This window comes from Myotis lucifugus, unplaced genomic scaffold (assembly GCF_000147115.1).
Source record: "Myotis lucifugus unplaced genomic scaffold, Myoluc2.0 scaffold_313, whole genome shotgun sequence".
In the NCBI taxonomy this organism is placed as follows: domain Eukaryota; kingdom Metazoa; phylum Chordata; class Mammalia; order Chiroptera; family Vespertilionidae; genus Myotis; species Myotis lucifugus.
This window is the reverse complement of record NW_005871361.1, coordinates 444,832-457,140: the sequence shown is the minus strand read 5'-3', so window position 1 is coordinate 457,140 and position 12,309 is coordinate 444,832. Positions and strand designations below refer to the sequence as shown.

The following is a 12,309-nucleotide window of genomic DNA, read 5'->3' as shown; positions in this document are numbered from 1 at the left end:
TCACAGAGTTGATCAAAGGAGAAAAGGATGTAAAATCAGCTTTACAAACTTCTGTCCAGATGAGAGGTGTTGTTTAGTTATTAGCACCATTTTCCACTAGGACTTCATATGTCTGACGGTTATCTCCATTTTACAGATGTGGAAACTAAAGTCAGAAGGGTCAGGTACCTTTCCCAAGGACGTACAGCCAGAATCAGAACAGAGATCCGAGTGTCCCGTGTTCTTCAGCAGCTTAATCCTTTGTTACTTTGTTCTCTAATCAGTTTTCCTGAGTAGATCTTGTTTCTCCAACTTAACTAACAATTCCTTGAACACTTCGTACATATCTTGTATTTGTTTTGTGGCCCCCGTAGTGGGTAGCATTATACCAAACACATGGTGGACACTCAGTTCAGACTTATTAAATGACTGAGCCATTCATTCAGTTATTCACTCAACACATTCACTGAACACCAGCTTTGTCATAAGTAACACACCATCCCTTCCCTTAAGAACGCTTCACTTAGTAAAGGAAACAGTCAAACTGACATTACAATCTCATTTGATAGAGAGAAGCTTTAAGGTTATGGGAGCGAAGAGAAAAAGTCCTCAACTGTCCTTGGAGTCAGAAAAGACACCTACCTACTTGATTTTATTTATTTATGAGAACATTTATTGGGTAAATCACAGAGGTAGAAAAAGTAATTCCGAGAAGAAATGGGCTTAGTGGACAAGTTCTAGCGGTAAAGGAAGGGCCCTGGGAGCTTGGGAGTGAGGAAGCTAATGGTAATGTGCCCGGGGAGGGAGAGGGAGAGGGAGAGGGAGAAGGGAGAGGAAAATGGAGAGGGAAGGGAAAGGCATGGATGTGCTCCCTGGAGGGAGAGAGCACTGGGCCCTCCATCCTAAGGGTTTTAAGGGCAGAAATCGTAGGAGAGGTCCCAGGGAAATATCTTAATAGAATATTCAGCAGTTTTCCAGGTGTGTCCATTCGGGGTTGTGGTTTCTAGTGATGGATTGGCTGGCACCAGGGTAAGAGGTCTTTATTCAGTGCAGCTGCTGGACTGTGGTTGGAGTGGAGGGTAACATCATCATATCTTTTAGAAACACCATCCTGGAACGGGTGTTACAGATGAATGGATGGGGTGGCGGCAGCGAATTGGAACAGAGAAGACAAGGGTGAGCATGAATCTCCTTTATAAGAAGAAAAATGTTTTGTTTTGTTTTTTTAAGACTGCTAATAGGGAGCATCTGAAATAGGTCAAGCAGAGAGTGATCAGAGGTGTGATGAAGGCATCTCTTTGTGGGACTGAGAAAGGGGAAGTGAAAAGAACTAGTTTAGGGGAAGTCTACCATCTGATTTTGTCTTTTACTCTAAAGTCTTGGAAGAAAATATTCAAAGTTAAGATAATTCAAATCAGTCCACCCCAAATGCATGGAGTGTTTACAGCTAAAACACTGAGTATTAAGGTTATACATGTAGGGGTGTCTGAAGCCCCCCTTTGGGGTCTCCAGCAACAGTGTTCTTTGCCTCTCGCAAGGCTGTTTAGGACCTGGGCTTGGTCTGAACTTTTATCTATAAAAGGTCCCCCGTCCCCCCATTAATCACTGGGCCTTTGAAGGAAGCTGTATTTCCCCGGTTTAGCTTATCATTAATGCTCACGCTGATAACAGACTATGTAACAAGTTCAGTGGTGGAATGAAAGGTAGACAACACCTTCCACAAACACTATTCTGTAGATCGACAAAAGGGATTATAGAGCAGAACAAAATTTAATTCAATTTCATCCATCCATTCATTCAGGTTATTCAGCCATTCAGTTATTCCGTCAACAAATATTTGCCAAGGGCCTACCCATCCATGCCAGCTGTGGCCACAATGAGAGCTGGGAATCCAGGATGAAAAGGTCTTTGAAGAACTTCCATCCCCTGGGAACTGAGGGTCTGCTACATGCCCTCCTCCTGCAGATTCTGGCCTGCAGTGTCTGAGGCATCCCCGATCGAGGACATTCTAGATGGAAAAGACCCCAGAATGGCTGTCATACTGTTTTCTAAAACAAACACCCATCATCACCTCCCACCCCTATCACTCACGCAGACATGTTGTGAAGTTCATGAACACCCTCTCTCCACCCACTTCTCCATTTACACATACTTAATCCGCCAGCGTGGGCTCTACCCTCTATTTTCAGTTCCTCTTCTCACTCTTCCTTACTCCGTAACTCACTGCAGTCTGGTTTCTGTGCCTCTCGCTCCTCAGGCCAGTGTCACCAGAGGCCTCCCAATTGCCAAATTCAGTGCATCTTTGCCAGTCCAGTCCCTACCCAACACCATTTTGCGGAAGCATTTTACACTCTCCATAACTCCCTCCTTGAAACTCGCTTCTCCTTTGGTTTCCACACCAGCCCCTCCCAGTGCTGCTTCTTCCTCTCAGTTCCCTGTGCAGGCCTTTCCTTTTGTGCTTGTCCCTTAACTTGTGATGTTCCCTGGGGTTCTGCCTTCAACTCTGTCCCTGAGTGATCTAGTCTTCCCCTCCGATGGCCTCAGTTACCGTCTGTATGTTGTGGACACCCAATCACACTCTGCATCTGAGCACAGACATTTCCCACAGCCTACTGGACGTCTCTAGTGGGTGCACCCTCTTATAACATGATCTTGTAACTGTGAACTTACCTGTTTCTAATCAGCACCATATGTATCTTCTATTTTTCTGTGTCTCACGTATATAGTGAGTTAGTGGAAGGAACTCCATGAACAATTAAAGAATGAATGAATGAAGGAGCACCTATCTATGAGGAACCTGTCCACTGGCTGCTCAGTATGCTGAAATAGATAGGTATTGATAGTCTGAGATTTAAAAAACCAAAAACCTGACATAAGCCGAGCAAATCAGGTTCAACCACTTAGGAATGTCAAAATGAGGAATTATTGAGAAAATCTGCAGCGACAGGGCAAAAGACAGAGGTGGTGGTAGAGACGAGCCATGGCAGCCTACGACTGTTTTTAAACTAAAATTATGAAGAAGCTGGAACTCGGATTAAGACAGAAGAAAACAGAATAGTCCTAGAGATGCAGTGATGCCAGGCGAGAGACAACGAGGCAAAAAGAGCAGCCCACTCCATCAAGACTGTGTCTGGAAGGGCCTCTGCCCCTTCCTTACAGGATGCTAACGCTGAGGCCACATGGCATTTTCTCAGGAGTCTTCCCGACCAGCATTGCTGGCAGCCAAAGAGCAATGGTCTCTGAGTAAAGGACCGGATGCTGCTTTGAATGCCAGCACCCCAAACCCGAACCCTCAATTTTAATAATTCAGAGGTTGTGTGCTTGCTTCATATAAAACTTCTCCTGACCAATTTCCAATTAACTTCACTTTTTCCCTCACCCCCTCCAAAACGCCCTTCCAGCCCCCAAGGGAATGGAGGAAGGAGAACAATATACAAAGCACCTGCAAGATGGGGGAGGTCACTGCTCTTTTTCTGAATGTCCAAGGCAACGGAGGTAGCAGTGTGAACTTCTGGTGACTGAGCGGAGGAATATACCAGCTGGGGTGTGAGTGTGCGCGTGGGTTGCAGTGGGTGGTAGTGGGTATGAAACAGGGGGAGCGGTGTCTGAGTGCTCTCTGGGCCCACCCGCTTTGTTTCGGTAACTGTTTTCTACTGATTTTTATAGACTTGATAAGGTGTTTTAGAACAGTGCCTGGAGGCTTATCTCAACTTTGCTTGGACTCCTGCCTACCCCGCTGTCAGGAAGGTTGACATGTCCTGGCCTTGGTGGCTGTACATTCTACAAGACAATGTACCTTGTGTCTACAAGGTCTGTACAAGGTACACATGTTCTCATACAACAGCTTAAAAAAAAAAAAAAAGAGGAGCCCTAGCTGGTTTGGCTCAGTGGATAGAGTGTCCACCTGCGGACTAAAGGGTCCTGGGTTCGATTTCATCCAAGGGCACATGCCCGGGTTTCGTGCTTGATCCCCAGGGTGGGCATGCAGGAGGCAGCCAATCAATGTTTCTCTCTCATCATTGATATTTCTATCTCTCTCTCCCTCTCCCTTCCTCTCTGATATCAATAAAAATATATATTTTTTAAAGAGGAAATAGTGACACGTGTGTTGTTTACTTTGTTGTATATTTTGCATAAAGCGAAAGAAGGGAATATGTGGAACCTAATCCTGGAGACCCTGAGTCCAGTTCCCCCCACATTTCCTCTGATCCCCAGGCTGGTTGCCCCTGTTGGGTCCCCATGTACTCTGTGCTCCCCTCACACTGTATTGCTGTTTACTCCACACAGACAGAATTCCCAGGCATGAAAACCATGCTGTGCTCCCATCAGTCAGCCATGGAGGGTCTGGTAGACAAGAGGCCTTGAGTCGTGTTTGATGAATGAATGTCTGAATGATATAGTGCTAAACACCACTTAACAAGTCTGGGGACCCTGAAACTCTGTAATGACCCTTGGGCAGTTATGTGGCTCCCAAGTCAAAATTCTTAATCTAGTACTCCTTAGCTCTGACCTGCTCCCTGCCGGGCATATTATCCCCAGAGACCTGTGGAGCTCCGGAGCTGCTCCTGCACGCCTCCTTTCCTGGTCAGAGGCCTGGCTCTCCTCCCTGACTCGAAGTCTGGAGATCCTGCCTACATAGAGGTTGACCTCACTCTTTCCCCAGCATTGAGTTCCATCCATATTTTCCACCCCATGCCCTGTCAGAATGATTAGACTCTCCCATGTCAATTATTTCTGGGATGTCAGCCTTCTATTTCTTTTAAAAAATATGTTTTTATTGATTTCAAAGAGAGGAAGGAAGAGGGAGAGAGGGATAGAAACATCAATGATGAGAGAGAATCATTAATCGGCTGCCTCCTGCCTGGCTCCTACTGGGGATTGAGCCCATAACCTGGGCATGTGCCCTGACCGGGAATCGAACTGTGACCTCCTGGTTCATGGGTTGATGCGGAATCACTCACTGGGCCACACCAGCCGGTCTAAACACATACTTTCTAACACATGTACCAATTTTCTATTTTCTTGGTTTAAGAAGGCTTGGCATAGTAGTTAAGATATTTACCTACTTAAACTTTTCTTAAACTTCTTATTGGTGTGAGCATACATACAGAAAACTATAGGTGTCAGAGTGTACAATTAAAATCATTTTCACAAACTCAACATACCATGAGACCAGCACCCAGTTCTAGAACCAGAGTGTTACCCTTTTCTCAGAAGCCTTTCAGTTTACCCTCCCAAGGGTAACCACTAATCTGGCCTCTAGAAATCATGCAATCTTTTAATAGTGGTGATTTAGGACCAAGTTGGGCCAGGTACTCTATACTGTATTACCTGCTTCTGTTGATGTGGGGGACAGTATCGAGACTCTGGTCAGTTAACTTGACTTATAGCCCACTCCTGTGGAGCAATGACAAGAAATGAGTGTCAGTCCCAGCATTAATTACCACATTAGGCTGTGACCTAAAAAATCCACATCTCCTCTTTAAGCCTTGGCAACCTAGTTTATGAAATATGGGCAAACACAATCCATTTGCAGAGTTGCTATGAGGATTAAGTGAAATCTCACCCTCAAAGCACCTGGTGCAGTGTGCATGGCTATAGCAATGTATAGCCAACGGTTATCGATTTTTATTGTGTGCAGTCATGACTGAAGGTTTTATGTATATTACCTTGTTTATAACTCTGGCCAAATAGACTTATTTTCTCATCTGCTCTTTCTCTCAGTCTTCCTCATTTTAGCCGCCGAAGGCATCATCATTTACCTAAAAATTTAGGTTCCAAATCTAGGCATTTTCCTTAATTCCTGTCATTCCTATATTCCACTCAACTAATTCATCAGCAGGTTTCTAAAAAGAAAACCCAAATCATTAGATTCTCTTAGTTTTTACCACCATTTTCCTATTTTAAGCCACTACCATCCCTCACTTAAGTTTCTTCACAAGCTACACGTGACCAGGCTTCCTGTATTATTGATCACAGCTGTATGCCCAGCACCCCAGTACCCAAAACAGTGCCTGGCTTCTTAGGCTTTTGGTGTGTCTTGAATGCAACAAACTTCTGAAGTGGGTACTATTATTATTTCCATCGTATAGACAGGGAAATAGGCGTGCAGTGGTTAAGTAGCTTACGTAAGGTCACAACAAATATCAAAGTCAGTTTCAATTCCAGGGACTAATTCTGGAGCCTGCCTGATTATCCACTATGCGGCCCTATGGAGCTACAGGGGCTTATTTTGAAGTCAATTATTAAGGGACATTTGGCTGACGTTAAGAGAAATTTTAGTTGAAACTCCTCAACCTGAAGACTCGTCCTTAGCATAAAGTTCCTGTGCCCCTTCACACAGCCTTGCGGGCGTCTCCCAAGTCTCATCTCTCCTCATTGGTCTCTTCCGCCGACATTTCAATCATAATGATCTCATTTCTCTTCCCAACAAATGCTCCCGCCTCTAGGAACCACTGCCCCTCCCACTCCCTCTGGAAAAACCTTCCCTAATCTCTCAATGCTTAGGGATTATAACAAGCAGCGCTTTATCCCAGCTGGCATCACTCTACTAAAATTACTTGTTTATTTCTTTATTGTTCACTGCTCTGAAACCCATGGCCTAAGAAGTGCCTGGAATAGAAGAGGTAACTTGACAAATACTTGTTTAATCAAGATATGAAAGGTCAAGGATTATTTTGCCAATTTGTAGGTAGAGAGGCTGTGGCTCCTAGAGGTCAGGTGTTTTGCCCTGGGTCAGTCACGAAGCCGCCGAGGTGAGACTGGAACTCAGGGCTCCGCACACCGACCCTCCAGACCACGCCCCTTGTCTGAGCGCCTCTCCTCCGCCCGCTCCCACGGGCCCCGCCCACTTCGCCTGCACCGTCTCCGAGACTAGTTTGGCCCTCGGCCGGCCACCGTAGCGCGTCGCCGCGGTTGCCGTGGGAAACGACCCGGGATCCGGGTGGGAGGAAAGACGTTTCCCGCCGGCGGGAGCTGCGGTTGTGGCGGCGTGCGGAGCGCAGACCATGGCGGACCAGCTTTACCTGGAAAACATAGACGAGTTCGTCACGGACCAGAACAAGATCGTGAGCAGCGAGGCCTGGGGAACGCGGGCGTGCGCCTGGGGTCCTGGGCCCAGCGAGGGTGGCGGGGTCCCTGGCCCCTGTGCGTGTGGCCTCGTGGGGGCGGGACGGGGGAGACGGGTCCCCCTGCCTGGTGGTGCCCCGAGGCGAGCGAGAGCTCCCGGGAGAGGTGCGGTGGCGCGCCCGCGAGTCCTCGCCCCTCGGGGTCGTGCTGCGCCCCGGGCACCGCGGAGGGGCCGCGGCGGGAGGGCCATTGGGGGGTACCATCTCCAAGGCGTCCCCACACCTGTCTGAGAAGGGGGGGGCGTGTGAAGCCCCACGTCTACAGCCGCGGAAGCTGTAACCGGGCCTGGGTGATAAGCTGTGTAACCTTCGGACAGTCGGCTTCCTCTTACTGGAAATTCGGTGTCGATACCGGTGTGACCTGTCTCCCGGGGAGGCGTAGAGAGCCAGGGAGACCGTGTGTGTGAATGCCCTGCAGATCATCACCTGTGGAGACGCGTCATTGCACTTATTTGCAGTGGCCCGCCCGGAGGTCGGTAGGAAAGGCAGCTGAAGCAGACAGAGGGGCCCCATAACTCCTCTCTTTGTGGTTCGTAAAGGATGGGCAGTTTCCCAATCCAGGCTAATGCAGCGGTTCTCAACCTGTGGGTCGCGACCCCTTTGGGGGGGTCGAACGACCCTTTCACAGGGGTCGCCTAAGACCATCGGAAAACACGTATATAATTACATTTTGTTTTTGTGATTAACCACTATGCTTTAATTATGTTCCGTTTGTAACAATGAAAATACATCCTGCATATCAGATATTTACATTGCGATTCATAACAGTAGCAACATGACAGGTATGAAGTAGCCACGAAAATAATTTTATGGCTGGGGGTCACCACAACAGGAGGAACTGTATTAAAGGGTCGCGGCTTTAGGAAGGTTGAGAACCACTGGGCTAATGCTTTCTCATGCCTTACACTGCCTTTGCCTAACCTGCGTGACACTTGTCATTATTGGAAACTCAGCATTTAGAACTGGGAGACCTTGAAAGCAGAGTAGCAGGAGGGGTCAAGGAAGGGTGGAGGGAAGAGCTAGTCCTGAGGCCAGGAGTTCCCAATCTGACCTCTGACACAGTATTCATCCGCCTCCTTCACTCCCTGACCCCTGCACCACCTGTGCCCTTTAATGCTTGTTTGTAAGGCTGCAACTGTCCTTAGGAGTTTTTCTGAGCCATGCACTTCAAAGTAATCTAGCTTCTGGGTGAGTTTTAGTAGAGTTTTCGGCGGTGGTCCTCAAAAAGGACAGAAGATGGAAAAGGCCTTCATAAAGCAAGGAGCGTGAGGGAAATGAGAGCTTTTTCCTTGATGTGTAGCCTTTCTTTTTATATCCTTTGCGTTAATTGGTCTGTGAAACAAACTTCCTAGTATTGGTAAGATAAATATCTCAGTCCTGCCTGCCCAGATGGATGGTTCTGGGCAAAACTGGGGTGGCATTAATTATAATTGATAAGGCATAATCATCTAAGACTAGGAATCTTTAAGAGCCTTTAGCGCTCTGGAGTTACTTAATAAATGTTTAAAAAATTTCTTCTTTTTGCAGGTGACATACAAATGGCTGAGCTATACACTAGGAGTTCATGTTAACCAGGCCAAACAGTAAGTCCAGTTAACTACTAATTTTCATCACGTTGGAGTTTTTTGTTTGTTTGTTGTTTTGCTTTGTTTATAGCCTCATAGATAGCCTCTAGGTCCGTGGTCGGCAAACTGCCGCTCGAGAGCCACATGCGGCTCTTTGGCCCCTTGAGTGTGGCTCTTCCTAAGCCTTAGGAGTACCCTAATTAAGTTAATAACAATGTACCTACCTATATAGTTTAAGTTTAAAAAATTTGGCTCTCAAAAGAAATTTCAGTCGTAGTACTGTTGATATTTGGCTCTGTTGACTAATGAGTTTGCCGACCACTGACCTAGAGTCTAGGTCAAAACTATTTTTTTTCCCTGGAAAATGGGAAAGAATACTGTTTTTACTACTTTTGTCTGTTATTTAGGAGATAGGTATATTTGTATACAAATGTGTAGTAATAAATTTCCTGAATTTATTTGTAGTCTTGCTCTCTGGTTAATGTCACTTCATTATTTTAGATTTATTAAATGGGCTAGCTAATTCTGTTTATATCTCAGATTTATGTCTGTTATCTTACATCTTCATTACAATTTCACACATGCTCCTTACGTGTTATTGAAATACCTCCAGAATGAGGTCAACAGGTGTTTGACACAGCTGTATAACAGTTTAAGACGAGGGAGAACCTTGTAAGGGAAACTAGAACAGAAATGTTTAGAGTGGCACAGAGCATTGCCCTTCATGAATTTTGCTGTATCACCTTTCCTTGCTGAAAAGGAAGAAAGCAAGCTTTTGAATTAACTTCAAAATTTTTTGACCTGCAAATGAGCAGATGTTGTCTATGACCCACTTCATCCCACACCACTCTCTACATCTCATACTCTAGCCATATTTGCCTTTCTGCTCCTCAAAAATGCCAAGCCCATTCTCACCCTAGGACAGTGATGGCGAACCTTTTGAGCTCAGCGTGTCAGCATTTTGAAAAACCCTAACTTAACTCTGGTGCCGTGTCACATATAGAAATTTTTTGATATTTGCAACTATAGTAAAACAAAGTTTTATATTTTTGGTATTTATTTTATATATTTAAATGCCATTTAACAAAGAAAAATCAACCAAAAAGTGAGTTCGTGTGTCACCTGTGACACACATGTCATAGGTTCGCCATCACTGCCCTAGGACATGGACACCGTTCCCTCTGTCTGGAATGCTCTTCTCCCAGTTGCCATCATCCTTCAGGTTTCAGGTCACATTTCACATATTACTTCTTGGAACAGCTCTCCCCTGATGCTGTGTTTCAGGTATTCTCCCCTTCCTCCCCCCCCCCCGCCCCCCCCCCCCGCCCCAACTCTCTGTCATATATATTTATTTTGTATTTTTTTTAAAAAGCACACACAAATGTTATTGAGAATTCACATGCTATACAATTCACCCTCTGAAAATGTATAATTTAGTGGCTTTTAGTATATCCAAAGAGTTGTACAATTAATTTTAAAACATTTTCATCAGCTCCAAGAGGAATCCTGTATCCATTTAGCATTCACTCACCATTTCCCTGCAATTTTGCCTGCCTCCTCTTCCCCCAACCCTAGGCAACTACTGATATATATTTCTGTCTGTAGATTTGCTTATTTGCATTTCATATAAATGAAATCATGTAGTATATAAACTTTATGCTTGGTTTCTTTCACTTAGCATAATGTTTTCAAGGTTTGACCATGTTGTAGCATATCAGGACAGTAAGTCCTCACTTAACATCATCTGAAATGGCTTCTAATGAAACCAGTTTCACCATAGGCTAGATGATATAATATAAAAGAGTTAAGTTCCTACAGTATGTCATCAATATGATAATTAAATGACCTTAGTTGAAGACCTGCTGTACTTCATTCCTTTTTATGGCTGAATTATTCTATTATATGGTGCTACTAGTTTCTTAGGGCTGCTATAACAAAAGTACTACAAACTTGGTGGTTTAAAATCACAGAATTATGTTGTCCCACAGTCCTGGAGGCTAGAATTCCAAAATTAAGATGTCAGCAGGGCCACACTCCCTCTGAAACCTGTAGAGAAGGATCCTTCCTTGCCTCTTTCTAGCTTTTGGTCGCCTGCCAGCAATCTTTAGCATTCTTGGCTGCATGACCCCCGCTCTGCCTTGATTGTCACATGGCATTTGTTGTCCCTGTGTGTTTGTATATTCACGTGGCCAGTGTATAAGGATACCACCCTCCTCTAGTGTGACCTCATCTGAACTGATTATATGTGTGAAGATCCCATTTCCAAGTAAGGTCACATTTTGAGGTACTGGTGATTAGGAGGTCAACATATCTTTTTTGGGGAACACAATTCAACCCAGAACTTGTGGATGAACCATATTTTGTTTATCCATTCATCAGATGATGTGCATTTAGGCTGTTTCCACAGTTGGGTGTTACAAATAATGTTACCATAAACATTTGAGTACAAGTTTTTGTGGAGACATGCATTCTCAGTTCTCTTGGGTATATACCCAGGATTGGAATTCCTGGATCAGATGACAACTCTATATTTAACATTTTGAAGAACTGACTAATTGTTTTCAAAGTGGTTATGCTATTTAATAATCCCACCAGCAATGTTTGAGGGTTCCAATTTCTCCCTATTCTTTTCAACTCATGATTATCTGTCTTTTTTTAATTTTAGCCATCCTATTGGGTGTGAAGTGGTATCATGGTTTTGATTTGCAATTCCCTAATGACTAATGGTGCTGATCATCTTTTCATGTTCTTAGCCATTTGTATATCTTTGGAGAAATATTTATTCTGATCCTTTGCCCGTTTTTTCATTGGGTTATTTGTCTTTTTTATTGTTGAATTATAAGAGTTTTTTATATTTTCTGGACACTAGACCCTGATCAGATACATGATTTGCAAAAAATTTCTTCCATTCTTGTCTTTGTTTTTTTTTTTTTTTTAAATATATTTTATTGATTTTTTACAGAGAGGAAGGGAGAGAGATAGAGAGCCAGAAACATCGATGAGAGAGAAACATCAATCAGCTGCCTCCTGCACATCTCCCACTGGGGATGTGCCCGCAACCCAGGTACATGCCCTTGACCGGAATCGAACCCGGGACCCCTCAGTCCGCAGGCCGACGCTCTATCCACCGAGCCAAACCGGTTCCGGCCATTCTTGTCTTTGTACTTTGTTGATGGTGTCCTTTGAAACACAAAAGTTTTTATTGTTGAAGAAGTCCAATATATTATTTCCTTTCTGTTGCTTGTGCTTTTCTATAGTGTCTAAGAAAGCTTTACCTAACACAAGGTCAAGAAGATTTACTTCTGTTTTATTTGAAGAGTTTTGTAGTTTTAGTTCTTACACCAATAATTATCACTATATTTAAGGTTTCTGTGTACCAGGTGCTTGTTAATATGTTAAAAGTCCTCAGTCCTCACCATAAGACTACTCTATCATTTTCAAGTTAGGTGGTGTACAGTGAGAATAACTTATCTCTGCTCCATGCTGTCTGGTGCCTCAGCTGAGAATCCCCAGTGTCTGGAGCCCTATCATCTGTAGGCTTCTTTGTGCCTGCAGTTGATGCTGGCCTTTGGCTGAGGCCGTTGACCAGACATTGCATGTGGTCTGTTTAGTATGGCCCGGGCTTTCCTCAGAGTATG

General features: G+C 44.6%; 1 protein-coding gene across 5 annotated transcripts in view; it reads left to right on the top strand.

Moving 5' to 3' along the window:
* Positions 1–6,875: 6,875 nt before the first annotated feature.
* The window catches only part of POLD3 (DNA polymerase delta 3, accessory subunit), a 58,063-nt gene continuing 52,629 nt past the window's right edge, over positions 6,876–12,309 (top strand). Inside the window, exons 1-2 of one of the 5 annotated variants that reach the window (XM_023764036.1) lie at positions 6,876–7,046; positions 8,634–8,689. In XM_023764036.1, coding sequence (XP_023619804.1) covers positions 6,987–7,046; positions 8,634–8,689 — 116 coding nt within the window. In that variant the 5' untranslated portion in view covers positions 6,876–6,986. The remainder of the gene's footprint in view (positions 7,047–8,633; positions 8,690–12,309) is intronic. The other 4 variants (XM_014465882.2, XM_006100447.3, XM_023764038.1 and 1 more) reach the window with 4 other exon arrangements.